The 27,215-nt window shown below is 33.1% G+C and overlaps 1 protein-coding gene across 1 annotated transcript; it reads right to left on the bottom strand.

Annotated features, from left to right (window-relative positions):
• Positions 1-2,212: 2,212 nt before the first annotated feature.
• On the bottom strand, positions 2,213-17,702 carry CETN3 (centrin 3). The gene is made up of 5 exons (XM_079144684.1): positions 17,544-17,702; positions 15,489-15,624; positions 13,592-13,706; positions 7,475-7,666; positions 2,213-2,605 (listed from the first exon to the last, which is right to left on the bottom strand). Exons 1-5 carry the CDS (start codon positions 17,558-17,560, stop codon positions 2,562-2,564), a joined length of 504 nt encoding a protein of 167 aa, XP_079000810.1. The 5' UTR covers positions 17,561-17,702; the 3' UTR covers positions 2,213-2,561.
• Positions 17,703-27,215: the final 9,513 nt, after the last annotated feature.

Below are 27,215 nucleotides of genomic sequence, written 5' to 3'. Positions count from 1 at the left end.
GATGGTATGCCTAAGAGAGGACTAAATGCACTCCTTTACCCCATACTGTGTCCTATTTATCTCTTCATCTTGCTGGTTATTTGTATCCTTTGAGATATCCTTTATAATGAGCCAGTAACGTATTTCCCAGAGTTTTGAGAAACATCCTAGCAAATTAATTGAACCCAAGGAGTAGGCAGCAGGAGCCTCTAATTTGTAGCTCATGGGTCAGAAGCATAAGTCACAACCTCAGGTTTGTGATTTGTATCTGAAGTAAGAGGCAATTTTGTGGAACTAAGTCCTTAACCTGTTGGATCTGATGCTAACTTTTGGGGATAGTGTCAGAATTTAGTTGAATTATAAATTGTCAGTTGGTATCCACTGGAAAATCTGATGTCAGACATCATTACCCTATGTACATATATTACACTAATGGTATGAATCTATATTGTGCACAACCATAGAAATGAAAAGATGTACCCCATTTGTGTACAGTGAATCAAAATTCAGTCTGTAAAAATAAAAAAATAAAATAAAATAAAAAGAAATAAAAACTGCATAAGTGTAGGGAAAATTTTTCCTACTCTCTTATACTACTATATAGTAAATGCTTAACAAAACTGTTTTCTATGTCTTCCCCATACCAACTACCTACCCAGAACACTATAAATCCTAAGAGCTGCTAGTGAACACACAGCTTTTTTAGAAAATAAGCTCTACTGGTTTATAACAACAGTGAAGGAAAAGATCTTAGTTGACAAACCTCAAGCTAGCAAAGCTCACCAAGACAGCACAGCAGCAATGCACTAGGGAAGTTTAGCAGAAAATATATGTTTTCTCAGTCATAAAGATAAATATGACTAATATTCACTCCTTTTTTTTTTTAAATAGAAAATCTACTCCTTTCTTCATACTGCCACCTCTACTATCTAACTTTATCAGTCTTTCAACTCTACAGTTACTGATTTTTAATACTGGAAGAAATGGCAAATAATTTGTATTCTACTATAAGACAAAGTTACACAGACATGAATAGTGAGCATTCTTCCCTAACCCATTAAAAAATAGAACTACTGGCATCCCAAGGAAAGAAAGTATTTATATTAAGAACAAAGAAGACATTTCTTTAAGTAGGGGGGGAAAAAAAGGTAGTTTGGGTTACTGTTCCAATAAAGTGGTAGACTAGCAAGCCTAAATTTACTTTAATGTTTTATTCTTCACTTTCCTGGAAATCAATGTATTTCATGATCAAAACACAGAAGGCAATCATCAGTGTAAGTAATACACACTTTTAAATTTAAATTTCTATTTGTTGCTCTAAATATGATTACTATTATAAACACTGATTTCACATTCAAATTTAAGTTCCATTCAAGGTGAACAATTAACTTACTTCCTGGAGAATTCTTTGAAATAGCACCACTGTTCTAGTAATCCCTACTAGTTTTCTATTAAATTCCTAGTGGATAACTCAATATAGTACTCTAGGAAGTTCACAGCATTTAAAGTATCTCAAATTATACTAAATTAAAAACAAAAAGTTTAAAGAAAGGTCACTGAAATAGACAACCCAACTTTCTTCCCAAGACAGCCCCTAGAAGCAGGAACCATACTAGTGAAGGCCTGGAATAAGTACCACTTCTCTATCACCTATCTCCCATAGTCATTTGTTTTCCCCTAACAAACTTTTACAAAACAGAAGAGTCCTCCAATACCTAGGAAGTCCATCCACTGTTTACTGGTGAATCACAGAATGTTCCTTTGTACTGATAAAACATAACCTTAATTATTTCTGTAACTTACCGTTTTATAGTTTCATATATTCTAAAATATCAAAATTTAAATTTTTTTACTTTTGCATGAAGTGAGGTGATTCAAACTTTGCTCATTCAATTAGTTTAAGGAAGAAATATTTAAATTTAACTTTCATTCTTATGTTAACATGCCAAAAGAGTTCAAGAACACGAGGATAAATGACCCATATGCACAATATTTATTCCCTCCAAACTGAAAGGCATGACTCTAAAAAGAAATGAGGCCTATGCTAAGTCATCTAGTATCGAAACAGAATTTCAAATTTGATGAGATCTTATTAATATAAGAAAGGTATTGTTCCATCATTATTTATATTTCAATCTTTCAGAAATCAGTAAAATAGTAAAAAGATTTTAGAATATTCTTAAAAGGGTTAAAAGATTTTAGAAAGCAAAGTAAAACAGAAAATGTATCAAACTTTAAAATACTAATAAACATTTATTAATGAAAACCTAAAGAAAAAATCTGTGCACCAAAAGTAATAACTAATGTTAAATTAAAAATCTCCAAAAAATATACAACACATGATTTGATTTTTTAAAATTTTATAGAAACCTATTTTATGAATACACAGCTAAACTATTTGAGTACTAACAACAATGTTCATACAAAGAAACTTAACAGTAAAACATAAATACAGAAGATGCTTAATTTTGGTCTTTTTGGGAAAAAGAACTAAGTTGGTCTCTTTTTAATATTGCTCCTGGCACAAAAATAAAATGTAAGATGGTAACTGCAACATTCTTAGTGTTTATCCTTGTAATTCTTTAAATGTCACCAGTCATGATAGCAATGAACTCCTCTTGATTTACTGTAGTAAGAAAGAAAATATAACAGTCAGAAATAGACACCTTATTTTTTCAGTAAATACAACTATCATTTTATATTATTTTTAAATTTTTATATTGTACAAAATTCTTAAAAAGTTAATGGCTTTTTGCTTCTACTTCTTTGCTAAAAACTTAAAGATGTTTATTAAACAGAACTCTGAATATGAAAATACATGAGTCATTATAAATTAGTATTCTATAATATTAACTAGGGAAAAGACAGTATATTATGTGTTACTAAGAAAATATCACACTCAAAACATTTGTAATGCACTTGATAAAACAGTTTTAAAAGCATGACATTTTAAGTTTCTTAAGTGGTTAAATAATCCCTCTTTATAATCTTTATTCTACTAGTTCACTTAGCAAACCCATCCTTCAGGGTTGGAGATACAGCTCAGTTGGTAGAGTGCTTGCCTCACATGTACAAGGCCCTGGGTTCAATCCTCAGCACCACAAAAAAATAAAATAAATAAATAAAATTAAGCTTAAACATATCATACCTGTTAATTCTAAAGAATGAAAATTAATATTTTTAAAGACTCAAATTGTACTTCTTGAACTTTTAAAAGTATATTTTAAAGAAAACAATAATTGAAACCAGATCACCACACCTCAAAAGTATCAAAAGAAGTGACAATATGAAATAATACAGATTTCATTTTAATTTTCAAGGTACTATAGCAACTATAAAATATAAATGTAAATGCAGGGAAAAAATATGAATGATAACATCACTTGTCAGTTTACCAAAATAATAAATGGCATTAAGAACCTCCAATTTATAAAACATAATGTTTAAGAAAGCAACCTAGAAATAGGAAATCAGAAAATTTTATTAAATATAACTTTTAAAAAATAATATACACATGCAAACCCAAATTAATAAAAATGTTCAGATAATAATGTTCTGCATATAACAGGTGAGTTTATGACTCTAAGGCTTAACATCCCTTAAACCACAAACTATTAATGATAATTCTGATAATGATAAAAAAACACTATACTGAGAAATAAAAGACCTGGCTTCTAGGAATAGCTCTGCCCAGAACAATCTAGATCTCATTTTCTTCATCTGAATACAATGAAAATGAGATGATGTTTTAGATTATTTCTAACTCTGAAAATCCTCAAAGACAATATATAAAAACACTCAATTAAATCAGACATTTTTAAGTGCCTAGAGAATGACAACACCATACTAGGTATTGTATAATAAATCAAAACAGAAACTAGGGTTCTCTGTGATATATTTAAATTGAAGTGAGGTAGACAGTAGATGATATTATAAAATTATTGTTAATTTTCTGAGGTGCAAAACTATATCATGGTTTTGAAAGATAATATCCTTATTCTTAGTAAATAAAGAATACAGTTGTTCCAGAAATCAAATAGAAAACCAGTTTTAATATCTGCATCAATTGGGTTGTAGACCTTAAACAGAGAACACATGTTAATAAGTAACATAAAATATGATCTATTCTTAAAATATAGACCAAATAGTGTTACAAAATCTATTACAGTGGGAAAAATTCATTATTAATGACAACAATTATGTAAAAGCAAATTATTATTTGAGCTTTTTGAATTAAGAAGGAATTTGAAAAAGAGGTGGAAAGAGAGCTAGGGTAGAAGAATACCATCAGAAATACAGTAACAGAAGAAGAATAATGCATACCTAGCAAAAATAAACTGCAAGTTAAGGAGAATGAGTTGTTTAGATGCTAACAGAAAACCAGGAATCTATATATTCAATATTAAACATTTACAAGGCACTATACATATGTGGTGAGAACGAACTCTATAACATTCTCACATTACCTTTAAGGATCTTAGAAATTAGAATAGTGATATTTACACTTCAGAGCTAAATAAATACATTTGAATATCTTGTGAAAGCTATGACCCTTATGTCTCCAAATAAATTTTTCAAAGTTCAAATATATAAATATTTTTCAAATTTTAATCAGTATGTGCCTTAAGAATCCCTGATTTAGGCAAGAGACTGAGGCATCTAGACCAAAACACATAGCAAGAGTAACCCTAAAAATACCTTTGCCTTTCTCCATGTAAGAAGAATGGAGTACAGAATAGTTCTGTTTACCCCTCCTTTCTAGAATTCTGTCCAAATTAAATTCCCAGAGATTTTCCTCTCCCACCCTCATATTCCAGAGAAATGAGTAAGTATCTAACGTTAAGTTCTGTTTACACAGTAGTAGGTTTAAGAGATAATACCTCCTGTTTCCATCAAAATTCCTGTGAATAAATCATGTTTGTTTAAAAAATAAGAACACTCTGAGATGATTTGATAAGACATCACTGTAACAGTGTAAGAGTCATAATTAAAATATTCAAAATCTATAAAGTACTTGTTTTGCTACTTAAAAGATTTAACTTTTTTAAATGTAAAATTTCAATACTTAAACAATTTCAAATTAAGCTTCATACAGAAGTTCTAAAGCCATACACACTTAAGTATATATTATTTATACATATGTATTTTTAAAGTATAATACTGCTTCAAATATTTTATGCTATTCCATGGTTTCATACCTGAAAATATAAAAATATAAAAGAAAGGAGAAAGTGGCTAGGGGAATCAGATACTTTACTATCAACCTTTCAGACAATTAAAAGAGAATCTGCTACCTTTGTACATTTAACTTTATCAACAATGTATCATAAATGTAGCATACTGTCTAGCTTAAAACAGCATTTGACAAGAATATTTATTGAATCAAGCAAATGTGGCTTTATATTCTTCCGCACTGCTGCCTTTAAGAAAATGTTCATAACTCAATCATTTCAGAGTAGATCTTATTACAAGTCACTAACATAGAATTTAGAGAATAGAATAAGTACCTTAGAGAATATATGGCTTCAAAAGGGAAAAAACTAAGTTTAGCAACAGAAGTGCCAGTTGATATACTGTTAATACATTGCTTCCTACCATAGTATGTCATTTCTAAAACTCCATAAACATAGAAATCTAGTCAAAGCTTTGCTTTACAGCGCAAGAAGCAATACAATATTATATATAAAAGCACATTCTTTGTTATTAAGGAGATCTGAGTTCAGTTCCAGTTCTGTCATGTATTAGCTTTTGTGATAACCTTGGGCAGGTTATTAATCTCTCAAATATTTAGCTTCCTCATCTATGATACATGCAACTATCCTCTGCATGCAGAGGTACAATATTATATCCATTTTACAAAAGTTATTATGAAAACTAGGTGACATAATAATCTAAAACATACTTATGTTTTATAATTTAAAGATTTACACTTGAAGCACAAATTTAAACATAACTGCTAAATAAATGTTAGCAATAATCATCATTATTTAAAATATGGTCCACAGCAACCTTTGAAATACTGCTTTCTTTTTCAAAAAGATATGCCCTATGTTTATTTAGGGCGATCAGGGTTATGATTTTATAACCATTACCACAGCTTTATGTCTATCTTGTAGTAACTCCACATACATCATATTTATTTTTCTATATATATAATTTTTTAAAAGTCATTGTCTTTAAAAACTAGACAGCATGAAAAATTCACAAAGCATACAAATTACTGAAGTCCACAAAAGAAGCAGCAAAATATTATGATCTTTAGCAGTTTCAAATACAAAAACGCCAGTTTATATCTCTAAACAAAATTAGTTTGCAAACAAAAAATACATATTAAGTACATGAAAGTATCAAAGCAATTTGTTCTTTAAATGCTGTCTCAATGGAAGACTCAATTCAAACACACCATTAGGGAGGTTTTTGAGGAAAAGCTAGTGTTTAAAATGTACCCAGTAAAATGAATAACATTTTAGCAGACAGAAATTGGCAAATTAGAGCACTCCAAGATTAAGGAACAGCATGATGAAAGGCACTGCACAAAAAAGGATACAGAGTATCCTGTCAAAGTGTGTACATACAGGAGGCAGGAGCTAAAGTAGAAAAGTGGAAGAATACAGTGGGAAATAAAACTAGTTACTTAAAGTGGAACAGATCACAGAAGGCTTTATACTTTACTCTGCAGGTGGTGAAGAATCATTTAAAATATTTGAACATAGAAATGGTATCATCGAACCTGTATTTTAGGAAAACAATGCTATCAACAGACTGAGGAAGAAAGAGGTTAGAGATTTATATGCACAGAGGGCAATTAGAAGGCTATAAGAGACAGCAAAGAAAGGGCAGGAACTACATCTGACTCTCTCATTGTGTAGCACTAGTCAGCACACAGAACACTGCTTCTAGTAGGTAGCCAAGCAAAGAATAAATAAGGCCATTACAAAATTGCTAAGAAGAAATCAGGACCTGAATTAGTACAGCAGCAGTGAGCAAAGAAAAGAGATTAAAAACATTTGAAGGGTAAAATAAATATAACTTAGTTTAGAAATGCATGCAGGTTGAGGGAAAAAGTATTAAAGTCTAAAGAGTGGCTAAAATTTTGGTGATGTTCCATCTTCAGAGAAAAGTAACTACTTCTTGAAGTATGGTACTTCATATTATAACCTGTACAGTAGGTTTTAAAGATCTGTTTCATTCTAAATTCAATTTGCAAATATTTAGCAAAAAATACTACAAGACGAATACCACACTGAATAAAAAGTGACATTTTAGAGCAAGGCACAGTGGCTCATGCCTGTAGTTCTAGCTGCTTGGGAGGCTGAGGCTTGAGTCCAGGAGTTGACCACCCTAGACAACACTTTGACATCTTGCCTCAAGAAACAAAAAAATGTAAAAATGTAATAGTTTGCAAAGGGTCTTGAAAGTCACTTAGTTTTAGGAAAAAAACAGTGTATATGTACTACCAGGGATACTTGGAAAAAAGGTTTTATGCAAAACTTACTTTCTCCATCACCATCTTTATCAAATTCTTCTATCATAGCCCGAAGTTCTTCATCACTCATATTTTCACCCAATTCTCTTGCAACACGTCGCAAATTCCTCAAGCTTATTTTACCTGAATCATCATCATCGAATAGTTTAAATGCCTTCAGTATTTCTTCATGTGGATCTCTTTCCAATATCCAGTCTGTTACTAAGTTAAAAAATAAATATTTTTTAAACAAAACCTGCATAATCACAAAGGCATTTATATGTGAAATCAACTAAATATTAAATAAGAATAAAAGCTGCAAGTCTGTGAATATTAGTCTAACATATTGTTATAAATAAAATGTCGAATTAGATCCCTAAAACCCAGAGATAAGCATGAAATTAGAAAAACCAAATCCATATTTTAGATTTTAAGTGTCAACAATTTATCTTATTATAAGGGCATGCAAAACTATATCACACAAAAGCAAAAATTAAAAAGGACTACACAGGTACTATATTTATTTAAGGGCTACTATTGAACTGTACTAAGAATTATACTAGGCTCCACTGACATCAAGTAAAAAAACTAGGAGTATATAGCCTAGTTCTAGAGAGAAACATCATGAAAATATTTAGAGCTAACTAGATAAATGCCATTTGTTAGCTAAATTAATACATTTATTCTTCCTCAAACTTAATAACAAACAACAACAACAAAAAGGAGGAGTTAACAAAAAGCACTGCCATCATTGATAAGAGGCACATTCTTGGACAGTAGATGAAAATTCCACTAACATCTTCATGAGCAGAAGAACCTTTTGGGTTTCCAAAATGTGAGAAGTAGGTTTAAAGGATTAAATCTGATTATAGTAAGAAAGCTATATTAAAAAAACCAAAAAACCCTCTGGAAAGGAGGTCTCCCTAAGGTCATATTCACTTTGCTCAGTATGATAACTCTCAAACAACTCACTAAAAATGTGATTTCAGATCTTAACAATAATAGTGTACTTTAATATACTAAATGTAATCATATATAACAATACAGTAAGCTAATATTTTCCACATTTTCTGTCTTCAATAAATAGCCACAATAATGAAAACTGAACTGAAAATCTGTGGTATAAATTTTTTAAGTTACTAGATAAAACTCTGAAAATATCTAAGTAAACACCTATGAAGTAATTCTACATGCTATTCTATCACTGTAAGGAAAGGCATTTATGATTTTCATTATACCATTAGAAGTAACTTAGTCCTGTTGAGGCTTTCAATATCATTAGAAAATTACAACTGCTTATAGATAGAAAATACTAGAATGCTTAATGAACCCAAAATAAAAAAATACAATCCAAGTCATCAACAAGTTGTTTTCCTGCTACCTAATCTGTATTTAGTTGAACAACCACCTATTCAAGCTGATGTTATGTCATCTACACATATATTCAATACTTCAATCCATTAATTTTATCCAAATAGGCTTCCAAGTAACTAATTGAAGTATATTACTATAAGTATGCAAATCATCAAGGCTCATAAATATTCAGTCAAAAAGGAGTTGGCATATATACAGCCATAACACCAAAATAAAATACCACACTTAACTCTATGGCTCATACTCAACTTATTTTGAATTTAGTCCCAACAAAAAAGCAGGACAAGGAAAAAAAAAGTGTTAAGAAATTTTCTTCACCAATTAAATAATTAACATGACAGGTGAACCAAAAAAGCAGCTTGCTGAAAGTATTAATGTACTTAAAGAAGCAACAGGGTGATCTGGGGAACAGATGGGGCTCCAAGATGTACAAATTCTTATCCCACTAGTACTCTGTGTTAGTTATTTCAGATTTATGAGTCTATACAGTCTTGTATCAATACTCTCTCATAGAAAAAAAATTCTTAGGAATTAAAATGCCCATAATTCTGTATGGCTAAAACATTAGCTAGTACATTATTTTACAGTGACTCTCCTCCACACTTTCACATTCTTTTTCTGTTCTACAAACCAAAATTTAATTATAAGAGATGATTTCAATGAAAATAAGTTAATTGTCATACAGGCAATTAAGATGAGTTTCATTTATTTTACAGAACACCAAATTTCTGTCCATGTATCTATTTCAAATGATTTCACTACTACGCTATCAAAAATGTACTTCATCAAAATAATTAGACCTTCACGTATAGAAATCACTTTAGAATATAGCAAATTCAAAAACATCACATTAAAAGTAAATTTAAAAAATAATTAAAGGTTATGGTAGAAATATCAACTATATTTCTCACTGCCTTTTCAAAGTTGCTGTCCAATCATTCCACACTTACTTTAAGCTCAGCAATGTTGTACTCCAAATTCCTTCCATGATCCCCACAGTAGCTCTCTGTTGAATGCAGTCCATCAGGCCCCAACAAGCATCAGTAATAGCTAGTTTCCCCTACTTCAAATACCTGAATTATCTTCCCATAAACATCATCAATGATTAGATCCCATATTTCTGAAGATTTTTCTTTTACTTTTAAATATAACCTTTTCCTTTTCATCCTCCTCATCATCAGAATAAAACGTCTATTACTTTCTGTCTACAGTCATTTTCTTCCAAATCATCTACTGTTTTTCCATCAGTTATCTTTCTAAAATACATCATATCCCATCCCTTAAAAACTGTTAATGATCCTTTGTTGACTAAAGTCCAAGCTCTGTATTACGCCAGACTTTACTAATCTGGCCCAATCCTACTTTCTCAGTCATTTCCCAATCTTTAGCCAAGGGCACTACCTGAAGTTTCCCAAACTGCTATAGTCTAGTACCATTCTTTGTTGCTATTTTGTATGCCTATGATGCCTTTTCTCTACTTCTGCAAAATTCTCCTTGGAGATCCTATTCACATTCCCAAAGACCTAAATTAAAAGTCCCCTCTACAAAGTCCTCTCCAATTCCTCTAGATGAGGAATTGACAAATCTTTCCTGTAAAAGGACAGATTGCAAATATTTTATGCTTTGCAGGGGACTATAAGGTCTATGTCAAAACTGCCATGTTAGCAGAAAAGCAGCATAAAAGAACGGGTATGGTAGTGTATACAGTACCATCAAATGTGTATAGCTTGACAAACTCATGCCCTTGACAAAATTATACTTTACCTCATAGTACCATATACTTAGTAAATTGTAAGCATCTGAAAAGAAGAATCTCTTGGTAACCTTTCACTAATTCCCCTTCCTCACACCAGTATAGTACATAATGCCAAAAAGTTCATTGTGTTTATCAAACAAGCAAAATGAAAATATAATATTCTATTCTAAATAGGTAATTAAATAAGTAGTATATGCCAAAAACAGATAAAATACAAACATGCAACTTGTCTTAAAGACAGCAATTCCTAAAACACCTATGGTACTCATTAGTTTCAGGTGGCCTTGACTCTAAACTTAGATTAAATATACTTTAAGTTTTTTTCTAGTAATAGGGAAAACCCAATTAAATGCCAGACTTCATTGGGAAATAACTATCTAAAGAAACAGTACAGAAAATTAAGACTCAAATGTGATTTAGAGTCACCTGTCCCAAAGCATAAAATATAAATTAATCTGTGACCCCTTATTAGTTAAAAGTAGTCAAAAAAAAAAAAAAAAAAAAAAAGTAGTCAACAAATGTGGGTAATATATAGTTCTTGACTGTTTGATTCCCAAACAGTAATGAAGTTTTGTTTTTTGGTAACAGGGATTGAACCCAGGGGCACTTAACCACTGAACCACATCCCAGCCCCTTTTTGTGTTTTTATTAGAGACAGGGTCTCACTGAGTCACTTAGGGCCTTGATAAAGTTGCTGAGGTTGGCTTTGAACTTATGATCCTCCTGTCTCAGCCTCCCAAGCTGCAGGAATTACAGGTGTGTGCCACAGTGCCCAGTCAGTAATAAAGTTTTATTTGATGGCTACTACTCAATAGTAGCCTTAAGCTAGCCAAAGTATGTGTTGAACATGTCAAAAGGTTGATTTTTGAGAGTCAGAGTTCAAGTTTTACCATAGCTATTTATTCTAGAAGGAACCTAGTATTTATGCTTTATTGACAGGGTGTCAGAAAAAAGTGAAGACAAATGGGAATCTGGTCTCTGTAAAAATTACAATTTTCAAATTGTCTTCATTTAGCCAGGCACAGTGGCATATTCCTGTAACCCAGTGGCTTAGGAGGCTGAGGCAGGAGAATCACTAGTTCAAGACCACCCTAGCAATTTAGTGAGGGCCTAAGCAACTTAGCAAAACCTGTCTCAAAATAAAATATAAAAAAGGGTTGGGGATGTGGCTTAGTGGGTTAAGTGCCCCTGGGTTCATTCTCTGGTACAAAAAAAAAAGTATTCATTTGAGATGAAATAATGAATAAAATTATTAATGATGGTAATAGTGCTTAAAGTAGTCAATAGTGTTTAAAATAGTCTGCACCTATGAAAACAATGAGAAAAATATATGCAAAATAGGATACATTTTATGTCCCAGTGATGCATATATATTTTTAGCTACTGAAACAAATGAAACAAAGACTATTTTTAAAAATAATAACAGTAAACACATAGTAGCACTTACTATATGCCAGGCATTTTTCTAAGCATTTCATATATTATTAACTTACTTAAACCTCACAAGAACCCTATGAGACATTACAACTATCCCCATTTTATAATTGAAAATTAGATGCAGAGAAGTAAGAGTTTCATAACTAGTTAAGTGACAAAGCCAATATCTGAACCAAAAGAATCTGGTTCCAAGGTAATCCATCCAAAACAAATGTGCCTAAATTATTGCTCTTTCCTGACAGTACCATTTCCACATATCCAAACACATTATTTCTATAAATTATTCAAGCTGAAACTTGAAATACTACAATTATAAACCTCAGAAGAACATCTATATCAGAAGAAGAAAGGTGGCACTATTCCTCTCAAGTAAATAATTCTACAAGCTAGTGGAAAAAAACCAAATACGTTCCCAAAAGGGACAAGCTGCCTCTCTAAACAGTCATATGTTAGTTCACAAATTGGGACTCTTCTGTGTTGTGGTTTCTTTCTCTTAGATTTATCATTTACCTTTAGTCTCCACCACTTCTGGTTTGAGATTTCAAAGTAGAAAAAGAAAAAAATAATTACTGTGAATCTATTTTTCTTTTAGCTTTCCATGTTGCTTCTTGCTGAATATTTAAAATAAAGGGCATGTGTGTGCAAATGCAATTGCATTTGTTTCCAAATTTTTTAAATACCTGAAATGACTATATGACATGCTTATATTATTATTCATACAAAGTGGTATCATTGGTTTAGAAAAATAATTTCATTGAAATAAACCTGAATATTTATACATGCTATGTTTAACATTCTAGGCAATTTAAGTTATAATAGCCAAGTCCTGGCCTTCCAGAATCCTCTATTCTGAAAAAGCCTAATCTATATATACTACGATTCACTAAAATCAACTACACAAAATTTAATTATATTAGCACATAGCACATTATCTTCAGTTGGTTGTTCCAAAATGTTTTCTCCTACTTTCAGTCTGCCAACTCTTTCCCTTACTACAATCCTCTCCCTACCTTCAACTCTAAACAGATGAGCTTATTCACTGAAATCAAGTCCATCCAGAATATGTAGTCCCTCATAAACTCTGTCAACCTGAAAGCATGTGCTTCATCTACAGCCAAAGACACTAACTGCTACCAGTTTCCTCTTCTCCCACTTTGCCAACAAAAATCACATACCAGAACATTCTTGGGAAATATTTTCCAAACAGCAGGATACCAAATTTTCTGTTTTACTGAGAGAAAATAATTTTTTGATCGCCCTTTTAGTTTTAACATAAAATAAATACACATTACTTGGAAAAACATCTTTTCATAAAAAGCTATACAATTGTTCCTTGTTAGCAGCTTTAGAACAAAATAAAGACAAAACTATAAATCTCACAGCAATACTATAAATATTTTCTCTTTGAAAACTAGGAAAAAAGAAGTAGGAAAAGAAAACCTGAATAAGAGCCACATTATACACCAACATTCAATAACAAAATTCTATAATTTTACCCAGAGAAATTTTTTTAAGAAATCTTGTATTAACTAGGTAATTTACCAACAACTACAGGTTACAAAGATTATTAAAATACACACCAACTTCATTAAAATCTTCAAAGGTGATTTTCCCTGTGGCTTCTCGGTCATAATCTTTCAGAATCTTCAGTACATCAGCTTTTTTTACATCAAACCCCAAGGCTCTCATTGCCACCTTTTGGATTAAAAGGGAAAAGCAAATTAAAAATCAGTCTTTACAAAAGTGATTTCTGGTTCTTGAGTTTTTACATATTAAGAAATAATGTTAATAAAATACAATTATTTTTAATGTTTTATATCTCTAAAATAACAGTGTTAATGTAGTTGTTCTTCGCTACTGAAATTTAATAGGAAATTTTCATTTATATTTTACTTTTTTATATGACCAACTAAGAAGTCTTTAAAAGCACACTATACAATGTACTGAATTAACACACAAATAATTTCAACATATTTGTTCTCAAGGAATAAGAATAAAAATGGAGAAAAAAACATGGCATAAATATTACAAAGTTATACAACAGAAAAGACAAAAGTATTAAGAATTACCATCAGACCCTGAATGGCTATTTATTAAGAAAGTAATCCAGAATCCTGAGGTTAATAATAAAGGAAAAAGAAAGAGAAATTTTGTTACTAGTAACAGAAAGGAGTAGCATGTTACTGATTAACAAAATCTTATTTGGAGAGTTTAAGTTGTCAGTTGTCCCTTCATGCATACATGAAGAGCAGTAATGAGGCATTTAGAAAGGATAAATGGTATTAAAATACACACTAAAATAAAGAATAGGTTTGAGGGACTGTGAACAGAATTATTTACCTTATCAGAATGGGAAGAGTTCAAATGGAAGAAGCAGATAGCAAATGAGATAGATGGTAGTAGAAGTATAGAAAGCAAGCAAAGGAATTAAAACCTTTATATTGTGTGCAATAAGGCATCAGTAAAAGTTTATCATCAATGAACAATATGGTAAGCCAATGTAAGATCTAAATCTAATGGTAGTACAAGATAAGGTAAACTAGATATAAGATAAACTGGAAGTGGGGAAACAACATAGGAAAATCCAGTTATGAAATAAAATCCCAAACCAAGACAGTCAATGGTAACAAATGGAAGACACATTATAAAGGAAGAATAGAACAAACCTCGGTAACTACCAAATTAAAAAAAAAAAAAAAAACTAGAAAAAGAGTTAAAGAGGACTGCAAGATTGAAAAGGCCAGACTTTCAGGCTTATATTGCTTTTATACATTCTACCATGTCACTGTACAGTTCCTACCCTTATCTGGAATTCTTCTACTTAAAAATCCCTTACAAAGTTACCAAAATTAAAACTACCAAGTACATATTTATATTCACCTATCCATTAAGGAAAACTCAAAATCTCAAGATGCTATTCTTCTCTAAGACCCCTACAACCCTAGACACCAATTTCCATTTTAACTTTATAAATAATTCCAAGCCTCAAGGTTGACATCTTTCCCCATTAGTGTGTATCAACATCAGATATCAAACAATTTATAGTGTTTGCACCAAAGAAAGTAGGTTGATACTTTGTTACTAATATGTAACAAAGGCAATATGCAAAAACTAGTAACTCCTCCAATTTTGAAAGTATGAGTTATCCCCACACCTCTAAAAAGGAAATCAACACTGGAAGAATATGATAAGAACTGTTTAAACTCCATGTTCTGAACTGGTTTAATTATGTGAATGAAAAATAATCACCTTCCAGAAGAATGTACTTTTATATTTAAAATACCATTCATTTTACCAAATGAAAAAGATTTTCTAAAAAGCTATGCTAGGGGAATGATTCCATTTTATTACAGCACCTGTGAATACTTAAAATGGCTTCATAGTTCCAAATCAGTTTAGTTAAAATGATGTTTAGAAATATACATTAAACGATCAAAAACGCAACTCATTTTTATAGAAAAACATCTCTTTAGTTACCTTTAATTCATGATAATCTATTGCTTCATCTTTGTCTGTATCAAACAGCTCAAAAGCATCTTTAATTTCTTGCTTCTGTTCCTCTGAAAGTTCTCTTCTTTTTTTTCTCTTTGTTTTGTCAACTACAAATTCACTTCTATGAAATGGAAAGAAAAGTCTTTAGTTCACTTTAATCCAATTCTCTTATGCAAACTAGCCACAGATTTTCTAAATTTCATAAAAGGAAACATTTTGGAGAAAGAAAAAGAAATCTTCCCTATGAGTCAATGCCCTGCTTATTTCATAATTTAAATTGCTAATAATTCGTATTCCCAAAACTGAACAGTGTTATCTATCAGGTTATCATTAAATAATATCAAACTTTCCCTCTTCCTACCTTTGTATTTAGTTTCACCTATATTACCCTAGAACCAAAGCACCCATACCACATTTACATTCTATAAGAACATTAAAGACTTCCAAGTGAAAATACAATTAATAACTGATAATCACTATATATAAATTCATTTATTTTTGATAGTACATATAAATAAATTCTTAAAATTACTACCAGAAAAACATGTAATTTATCTATTAACTGATAAAATCATTTTGGCATTCTAAATTTTTAGATTTACAATGTTTTTAAGATTATGCTTTTCTAACAGTTTGGTACTTTCTTTGCAATTTCTTCCACTGATATTAATAAATCAACAAAATATTTATGGCCCTAAAAATATCAGAAATTATTAGAAACCAAAACAAAGTACATAATATTTGTACTTAAGTTTTTATGATAATGTGAAAAGTCTTGTAATTTTCACTTAACATGTAAATTATATGTTAAAACTTCTTTCTCCTAACAAACTCTGGAAATGCTTAAAAAATAAAAAGCAAAATTTATTTTAAAGTCAGAGATGTATTCCTTAAGAGCTGCCAATTTAAAGTGGTCCAAGTTTTTTAAATGAGGGTGCAACACGTGTATAAGCACAAGTTTTAAATCATGGAAGAAGCTTATAAAAACTTTGACATTTAACAGATGAGGATCTGTGGTTGTGGTTCGGTGGTGGAGTGCTTGCTTAGCATGTATGAGACACTGGGTTCGAGTCTCAGCACCACATAAAAATAAATCAAATAAAGGCCTATCACCATCTAAATACGTTTTTTTTAAATAAATAAAAATTTAAAGAACAGTTGCTAGTATTCGATTGTGTTGACCAATTACATTTCAAAGTCATTTTGGTCTTTGACAACCCAAAAAGGGCAAGAGATGGCTAGAAAGTGACCAGCATAAACAGTATGATAAAGATGATGATCTGTCTTTCATAAGCGACCTGACTTTGCACAAATCTGGGCATTCCTGGGGTCAGTCACTACTTTCCCAAGACTCTGAAAGGTCAAGTCTGGAACACCCACGTGAATACAGTCAATGGGCAACACGATTGCACTTAAGCACAGCAGGGCACGTTTCTAGAATGGCATAACTAGAAGAACATTTAAAGTTCATAGTCTAGACATCAAGAGAGCAACATAGAGGGTCAGCGACTGGAACTGAATGAAAACTCAAGAAATTCAAAGAGGAAATCCAGGAAAGAGGATGCCAGTTGAAATCATTGTGTCCCCAATTATCAAGTAAAAGCATTTATCCTCCAAAAAGAGTTAAGTTTTATGTTCTTTCCCACATTCACGGGTGAGTGATTACGTTAGCTGCGGTGTAGAGTAGGCACCAGGTACGGTAAGAAGGGAGCCTCCAAGGCCTGATTTTTCACACGAACACCGGTAGAAACCTCGCGATATTTCACTACCTCTAACTCGCAACTAAGCCACCTTCTAGGCCGACTCAAGCCCAACGCGCTGACACAAATGACCGCCTCAGCTGAAAGACCTTGGGCTCATCACCTGCTGGACACCAGGGCCCCAGAGTGAGTGGTCCCAACAGGTTGGTCGAGGTTTCTTTCACTCGTCCCAAACTGCATCCCCTTCCTTGCCTGGGCTGCAAATGGCCTCCCTTCCCTACACCCGCCCTTGGGCCCCGCTCCGGGGTGTGGAGAGCATTGCCGCCTCCTTATTACCGACCTCAGAGCTAAACTCATTTTCTCTTCGGACAGAGATGTTCCTCACAAGAACGATTTTAAACCCCTACCCAACGCAGCACGACTCCCACCAGCCGTTCAACAGTCTCGAACGACCTCAGCGGCCTCAAGGACGAGCTGGATTGGTTGAAAGCTGCTAATGTTTCGCCCGGGTAGGGCGGAAGCTTCACGAGTCCTTCATTTTCATTGGAAGAATTTTGCGTCAATCAAACAAACTGTTCTGCCCCGCTCTCCTGCTGCCCCTCCCGCGCTGTAGATTAGCCTGATGCTTTTTCCCCGAATCCTTTGCGGGACCATCCTGCAAGTCTCTGCGTGAGGAGCGGGCGGCGGGTGTCGGAGACCTGCAGACTCTGGTAGAGTGTCCTGAGACAAGGCGGACGCTCCAAGGGAGGGGACGAGAAGAGATTTTGGGAGGTCCCCGCAAATCCCCGGAAGGGAGGGAGTGTTAACTGGGGAAGAGATCTTAGAAACTTGTTTTCGCTCAGTTCTAAAACTTTGGATGCCCTCTGTGTACTGGGGATTGTTTAAATGCTCCTTTCTCCCTTTCTGATTTCCTGTAGTGTGGATTCTTTTCCGCTTACCGTTCAAGTGATTCTGATGCAGGTGCTATGGACTATTTACTTGGATTATCCGTGTGCGGATTATTAGGCTACTTACGGTGAAGTGGTACCTAAACTGGTTCCTTGCCTTTTCCTCTTCGTACGTTTGAAGTGGGTTTGGCCATTTCTGTCCTTTATTTTCCACTTCTGTAAGCTAGTTATACACTCGATGTTATCTTGAGTACAAATCAAGTTATTAGTCTTTCCTGGTAGGTTTAATTTCTTGAAAAACAGAATTTTATCATCCGTTTAATACTATTCCTTGTGCCTATGATGCATAGGTCTCAATGTTTGTTACATTGAATGCAATCTTGCTATGAAAAACTTAAAAATGAACTAAACAACAAATCTCATAAATGTGAATAAATTAACCTGAGGGTGGGAGTTAGAGATAAAGTGGAAGGATAAATAAATACTTTATATATAAAGGATGTATATAAAAAGAAGGAAAAACAACCAGGCAAAAGGCTGCTTGAAGAAAGTAGCATATATGTTAGTTATGAAGGATGAATTTGGGCAAGTAAACATCATAAAATAGAATAAAACTAAAAAATAATAGGTAAGAAATAGCATCCCTAAAAATAAAATATTTAATTTAAAAGATCTTTATTATATCACCTAAGTGTAAAAGGAAAATAGATTGCAATTATACACTAGAATGTAATGACATTGAAAAAACATATTAAAAATATAAGATATAAATCAAACTTTAGAAAGAAAATAATTTTAGTTAAATAAGAAGGGATGAAAATAAACCAAGCATTTACTTGAAGAAGTTAGAAAGGAAGAACATAAGAATGATTATTGAAAAAGCAGCAAAAAATTTTAGAGGATTGAGAAAATTAATAATGATAAAGTATTCTCATATTAAAAGTAGTTCTTAGTGATATCGATAAAGTTCATAGATTTCTGTGATGTGTAATAAGAAAATATTGCCAGTAAAAGTTGGTAATTTAAAAGGGAGGTTTAAAATTTATTAATACACATCTACATGCAGCAAATACATCATATCAAAATGAAATAGTCACTTTTCAAAGAAAATAACAACAAATAAAGATAGAAAACTGGATCTGGTAAATAACACAGAACTGAAGAAAAAAAAAAAAAAACTATGCTCAAAGTTCTTAGCCCCCAAATTATAATCATCCAGTCTACTTAGATTTATGGGTGAGTTTTAAAAAACTCTTTAAGAGCTAAGTTTTGCTCTTTAATCTCAAGGTAGAGAAAATGGAAATGGAAACCTTTGGAACTTATTTTTAAAAGGTAGCACAACCTTCAGCATCCTAACAAAAGCATTTAAAATCTCTCACTGTAAGCCCAGAGATGACAGAGTTAGATGTGGTTCATGAGAGCTCCAATACCAGGCTCATTTGATGTTCATTTGTAAACTTATGTTCAAAAAATCCTAGATTTGGGGCTGGAGTTGTGGCTCAGTGGTAGAGCACGTGCCTAGTGTGTGTGAGGCACTGGGTTCGATTCTCAGCACCACATATAAATAGATGAATAAAATAAAGATCTATCAACAGCTTAAAAAAATCTTTTTAAAAAAATCCTATATTTTAGTAAATCAGTTTGATAATGTCTTAAAGGAGTGTTTTACTGTAATAAAGTTTATTTTTAAAATGCAAGGATAATTCAAAATATATATCTATTAAGTAATCATTCTAAATGAAGGAGATTGTCTCTGTTTTAAAAATGGTACTGAATAATATTCAAACATCCATTTCTAATGAAATAGATTTATAACACAGTTATAGAAAGTACTTTTTTTAAATATGGACAAAATACTTAAGATGAAATATTTTTCTCAAACCCAGTCTCTAAAACTAGAATTTATGAGATATATGTGGTCATTTTATGGGTAAATAATCTAGGGAAAATAGACTTAAAATGTCAAACTAAAATGTTTGCAACAGAACATGCTCTTAAAGGAGTGGTGGGGAAGTTACATGCATCACTTTCGTTCATATTTAATTAGTGAAATATAGTGACATGACCACTACTTGCTGCAAGGGAGGCCAAAGAAAAAAATCTATCTGAAACACTGTGCCCTGCTACACCTTAAGGTCAGATCATCCATTACAAAATAAAGATAAAATGAGATTAGAAGCTCTGCCACAGACATCATTAAAACAGTTACCAGTATCATCCTTGGAATTCTCATTAGTGATGCAATAAGATACAAGGCCCTGGGTTCAATCCCCAGTGCTGCAAAAAAAAAAAAAAAAAAAAAATTGGCATTATGTATTAATGATATGATTACCTGGGAAATCCAAAAGTATAAAAGAATGTATTATAATTGATAAAAGAATTCAGTAAGGTAGCTGATTATCAGACATACGAAAGCAATATATTTACAAAATGTAATGATTAATAATAGCAATGTGACCTTCCTAGAAATAAATTTACAGAAAATCTGTAAAATCAGTAGCTAGAAAGTTACAAAATTATAAAGGAACTCACAGCATGAAAGATAAGAAGAACAAATAACTATCTCAGGGAGACATTGAGTCAGTTTAGTAACCAAAGGAAAATAATAAGCAATAGTAATAGTAAGTTTCCTAAGATATACTTAAGAAAACATGGTATCAGAAAATGGCTACCCTGATAAAGGAATGTCAGAGAATAAGAAAAGACTGTTGAAATTAAAAATATGTTTGTAGGGGGCTGGGGAGATAGCTCAGTTGGTAGAGTGCTTGCCTTGTAAGCACAAGGCCCTGCGTTCGACCCCCAGCACCCCCAAAAAAAAATGTTTATAGAAATTAAAAAATTTTAATAGGATGGTAAGGTGATTCAATTGATGAAACATTCCAGAACATAAAATATTCGAATAAAAACATGGACATTTTGGAAAAAAACAGAGGATTAATCTATCATATGACTAATAGGAATTCCAGAAAGAGAGAGCAACAAATGTTGGAGAGATAGAAACTTATCAAAGAAGTAATTTAAATTTTGAGGAAGTAAAGATTAACACAAAGTATCTGGATTGGCAGGATTCACCTAAGGCTGAGTAAAATAAATGGTAAAAGAAACAACACATCAACAAGACATTTTAGAGCATGATTTTTAAAAAGAGAAAGGCCTAAAGCCCTACAGAGATAAGAATCTGACCTCCTATAAAGGAATAATTGAATTAACATCAAATTCCTCATCAGAAATGCTAGATATCATAGGGAAAGGCCTTTAAAACTCTAAACTGAAATAATTTTAACTTAGAATTCAATTTCCTATCAAGACAAAAATCATGTCACAACTTATTTTAGAAAGCTTAATCATCATATACTCTGTCTGAGAGATGCTCTCCAGAAAGATAAGAGTAAAATGCAAATACAACAGATGTGAAATATCAGAGTGTGGGGACAGAATGGCCCACCAAAGATGTCCATGCCCTCATCCCTGAATTTGTGAGTATATCATGTTGAATGGCAAAAGAAACTTTGTAGGTACAGTTAAGGTTACCAGCCTGAAAAATGTGATTATCCTGGATTATGCAATGAACCTAATATAATCACCCAAGCTCTAAAAACTAGATACCTTTCGCCATTTAGAAGCAGGAGAGGTCAGAGAAATCTGAAGTATGTGAAAGACTCAGTTCACTATGACTAGCTTTAAAAATGTAGAAATGAGGTAATAAACCAAAGAACCTGCACTACTTCTAGAAGTTGAAATGGTTCCCTCCCCCATCCAAGAAAACATGGACCTCAGTCCTACAAAAGTGTAGAACTGAATTGTGTCAACAACCTGAACAAACAGGGAAGAACATTCATCCCCAGAGTCTCAAGAAAGGAACACTGCTCTGATGACATTTTGGGAGGCCTTTCTGGACCCTAAGCAGAAAACTGGGTTGAGCCACACTATACCCAGATATCAGGCCTATGGGAAAGTGATATACCAAATGGGTGTTGTTTTAAGCCACTAAACTTGTAGTAATTTGTTATGACAGCAAACTAATAGGCCTCACAAGATAATGAAAACAGAAAGGTGAAGAAACAAGAAACTTAAAATGAAATTGATCTAAAATGAATCAATGGATGACTGGAGAAATGTTTTCAGGAATGTTTTCAAGAAGAAAAATTGGATAGATTCTGAACAATGGTTAAAAATGGGCACACACGGTGAATGTAGTCAGTGACATATAAAGAAAGTATTTCTTCACTGTAAAAGAAACAAAAGCAATTAGGAAAACATAGGAAAAAATTAACAGTAAGAAGTATCATGGCTTTAAAATTCTATAATCAAAATAAATGTGATATTGGGCACTCTAGTGCAAGATGTTGATAGAGGGACAAGTTGTGCATGTGTGGTGCAAGGGATACATCTGAACTTTTTGTTCAACTTTGTTGTGAACATAAAACTACTATAACTCTATCTCTTCATTGAATTCCTAGGTTAAACCCACCATTTCTTATATTTCATACATTTATATTTTGTTCTTGCTTTGCTGAAATACAGCTTTAGGAAACTCAAAAATGTTTCATGAAAGGTGAACTATATTCCTTATTTTGTTTCCACCACTGTTTTCACAGTTGAATTGAAAAATAAAAAGGGATGAGGCAGGAGACTATTGCCTTTCTACACTATATGTAACATGTTCACATGAACTACTTTGATAAAATGCAAAATGGAAAGAAAAATTCATTTGGAAAAAATGTATTCTTTAGTCCTTTGGAAAAGTAAATTTAGGTACACACTTTAAAGTTTTTATCAATATAAATTCAAGACAAGTTAAAAGTTTAACTGTAAAAAAAACTACTAAAAGAATATATCATTCAGTACTTTTACAATCTTAGAATTCAGGAAGCCTTTCTCAGCATAATTACCAAATCAGAGCCCATAAGAGAATGATAGCTCTGACTACATAAATACGTAAAATGTCACTGGGCACAGCAGCACATGCCTGTAATCCCAGTGACACGAGAGGCTGGGTCAGGAGGATTGGAAGTTTGGGGACAGCCTTTGCCACTTAGCAAGATACTCAACAACTTAGGGAAACCCTGTCACAAAATTAAAAATTAAAAAAGAATTTGAATGTAGCTCAGCAGCAACCCTGGGTTCAAATCCCCATTCAAAAGAAAGTAAAATGCCTATGCTTTTAAATAAAATGTGTGCCAAATGTATAATTAGTGGTTCAATCTAGAAAAAACAATGGAAACTGGAAAAAGTGATCAGTACAGATGTTCAATATCAATGACTCATTGGTTATGACACCAAAAGCACAGGCTAAAAAAGAAAAAGTAGATAAATTGGACTTTATCAAACTAAAATCCTTGGTGCATCACAATATACTATCAAGAGAGTAAAAAGTTCGGGTACACACCTCTAATCCTAACAGCTCAGGAGGCTGAGACAGGAGGATTACAAATTCAAAGGCAGCCTCAGCAACTTAGTGAGGACCTAAACAACTTAGCGAGATCCTGTCTCAAACAAAAAAAGGACTGAGGATGTAACTCAGTGGTTGTGTCCTGGGTTCAATCTGTGGTACCAAAAAAATAAAAATAAAAATAAAAAGTGAAAAGGCCATCCTTGTGGAAGAATGGGAGAAAATATTTAGAAATTATGTATCTGATAGAGGATTAATATCCTGAAGGCATAAATGACTCCTATAAGTCAACAGTAACAACAAAATAACCCCCATGTAAATATAGGCAAAAGACTTGAATAGATGCTTCTTCAAAGAATATATACAAACAATAAGGACATGAAAAAAATGTTTGACATCACTAGTCATTAGGGAAATGTAAATCAAAACAATAAGATACCACATCAAGGTGAAATATTCAAGGAATGACTGGGAGAATCTAGAAAACCTGATCTTGTAGAAGTAGAGAGTACAAAAGTAGTTGGCAGAGACTGAGAAAATTAGAAGGTTGGAAGGAAGGGAAAGATTGGTCAAAGTTACAAATAGAGGAGAGAACACATTCTGGTGATTCAGCATAGTAGGGTGACAATAAGGTGTTGTATGTTTCAAAACAGCTACAAAAGAGGATTTTTAATGGTAAACCACAAAGAAATGATAAATATTTGAGTGATATGCTAACTTGATCATTATACAACACATATGTATTAAAACATCACATTGTAACCCATAAATTTGTACAATTATTCACATCAATTTAAAACAAAAAAGAATAGCTACTATACAAATAAACAAAGACAAAATAACAAGTGTTAGTGAGGATGTGGGAAATTAGAACCTTTGTACTATGGTAATATGATCTGGATGTATACCCAAAAAAATGAAAGGAGAAACAGGTTCATCCGTGTCCACTACATGGGTACTGAAAGGTATTATCTCAGCTCCTCACAGCAGATTCTCTTAAAGAGAGATCTGAGCAGCATTACTTCATTGCTTGTCCCATCAGCCTTGCAAAGTCTGGAGGGAGAGTATATCAAGAAGAGGAATGGCAAAGGCAAAGACTAAGACAGAAAAAGGGCTGACGTGAGGAAAAGAAACCTTTGAAGCATAGAGAGAGGCAAAATGACACATGAAGTCAGATTGGTTAGGAGAGTCCTAATCATATGGAGCCCATAGACCATGATGAGAGGGAGGTGAATTTTATTCCAAGGGTAATGGAAAGACATTGGCATGTTTTAACCTTTTATTATGATCCAATTTAGAATTTAGATTCAAACTTTTTGAAACACTAAACTATATTCAGACATCCATTCCCTCATGCCTCATTTTCTTTTCAACTTTCAACTTATATCCTTTCCTCTCTATTGGAAATAGTTTTACTAGGTTACCAAAGACACGTTGATTGCTAAATTCAGTTGCTTCTTTTCAATTGCTATTCTGGTTTTCCCCTGGGTCTCTTTGGTACATCAACCACTCACTCCTTAAAATTGCTCTACTGGCTGATTTTCACTTCGTTTCACTACTAGTTTCCTTCGGTGGCTTTTTTTCCATCCATTTCCCCACCCCACCTCGGAATTATGTCCTTAATATTTTCATACTATCCCTAAACACGCTAACCTCCTAAATTTCACCTAAATGCTAAACTCTCCAAAATTTTTCAAATTTTTACCTCTAGCCCTCTATGCTCATTCTTCAAATTAAAATTTTATTTGTGGATCATGAATTTCTACCTCAATGTAGCATAACATACCAAAACAAAAGTCATTTACTTTTACAATCATTCTTATTTATTCTCTGTATTGAATAATGGCATCACCAGTCACCCAGCTCACATAACTCCCTAGAATGACATTAATGCCTCACTATTGTCAAAGTATAATTTTTGAAATTTAAAGATGTGGCTATCATACAAATATAAAATGAATATGCTTCTAAGGTCTATTTAATTCTCTAATGAAGGAGACCAGAAAAATGTTAAAACTGGCTTACAAAAAAATTAGAGCATATGTAACTAGAATGAATGAAATAGATTTACATTCCAACTAATGTCCTATAGGTACAAACAAAGAAACAAAAAAAATCCTTCAATATTTGGTGTTACATTTTCTAATACAGAAAAAATCATTTGCATCTCTATAGGGCAAAAATCTACAAGTTTGCATTTTCAACAGTCTTAACCCTAAACAACAGCAAATAACAAATCAAAGATATATTTCCTAGAGAAATAAATAATCATTGAGAAACTTTATTAAAATGATGTTCCAGTGTGACACACAATCATCCTTTAGCCTTTCCTAGTTTTAAACAGTCTTGTTTCACACTTGCCCTTGATTCCATGTAAATGTTACATGGTGATGGAACTGTATCTGCCTGACTGCAGTGCCTAGATTGTTCACACAGAATATGAGTGATTGGCAAATTCAAGTAGTAACCAAAAGGTGAATAGAAGTATTAAAATGGCCCCTGCTATTCACAATTAGGAGGTCACCATAATTAAAAGAGTATGACATTGGGGAAAGGATAGAAAACGATCGGTAGAGTAGACCTACTTAAGAGTCAGCTGCTTCACTGCAAAGACATCAATACAATTCAATGGGGAAAAGATCTATGCAACAAATGATGCTGCAGCAACTGGATATCACACAAAAAAGAAACAAACCTTGATCCCTACCTTTCCTGGCTTTCACCATATGCAAAAATGAATTTGAAATGGATCACAGACCAGAATGTGAAAAGAAAAGTTCCAAGGCATCTGAAATCTTTATAATGTTAGGGATAGACAAGATTTCTTAAACAAGACTTAATCCAATCATAAAGTAAATATTGATAAATTATTTGTAACCAAAATGAAAAATGTGTGCTATTCGGAGACACCATTAGAAACTGAAAAGGCAAGTCAAAGCCAAAGGGAAAAAGCATACAATACGTATATGTGACAAAGCATTGAAAAATGCTTATGAAACAACAAAAAACCAATAAGAATAATATAATTGTATAGGCACTTTGCAGAGTGGACATCTATATGGGCCAATAAGCATGTGAAAAAGTATTCAACAGCATTGATTATCAGGAAAACACCAGTTAAAACCGCAATCATGGTGATCCAAGATGGCGGACTACAGGGTGACTGCATCTCCAGTCGCTCCAGAACCCAGGATTCAAGAAGGGGAGGCATTGAGAGACTCGGAATAAAATAGAGCCACGGGGTGAGTCTCCCCCACCCAGTGAAGCTTATTAGAGTAGGGTAGGGCAGCTAGAGTCTTCTCCAGGCAGCCCTGCACACTCTGGCGGTGGGCTCCTCCCATAGGGCCAGATTCTCCAACATCTCGGAGCAGGCCCCCCAGTGAGAGCCTTTCTGCACAGAACCAAGCTTCAAGTCCCTGAACCATGGCGGCGAGTTCCTGCGGTTGCTTCAAGGACCGGAACAGGGCAGCCAGGGACTTCCCCAAGCAGCCCGCAGCCGGGTCCCCTCTGGTGGGAAGCGCCTTTCCAGGCTAGCTTCTCAGAGCAGAGCCCCTAGTGAGAGCCTTTCCACACAGAGCCAGCTCCAAGTCCTAGAACCAGTAGCAGGCTAGGGGCAGCTTTCCTTGGAAGCACTGCTTTCTCAAGTTACTCCAAGACTTCAGGCTACTGAAGGCAGGAAGGTGATACACTGGAAATCTACAGGGACAATATAAGCCAATAGAAGAATTCTGCA

This window comes from Sciurus vulgaris, assembly GCF_902686455.1.
Source record: "Sciurus vulgaris genome assembly, chromosome: 6".
Lineage (NCBI taxonomy): Eukaryota > Metazoa > Chordata > Mammalia > Rodentia > Sciuridae > Sciurus > Sciurus vulgaris.
The sequence above is the reverse complement of the archived record's forward strand: the minus strand, read 5'-3'. Positions and strand labels throughout refer to the sequence as shown.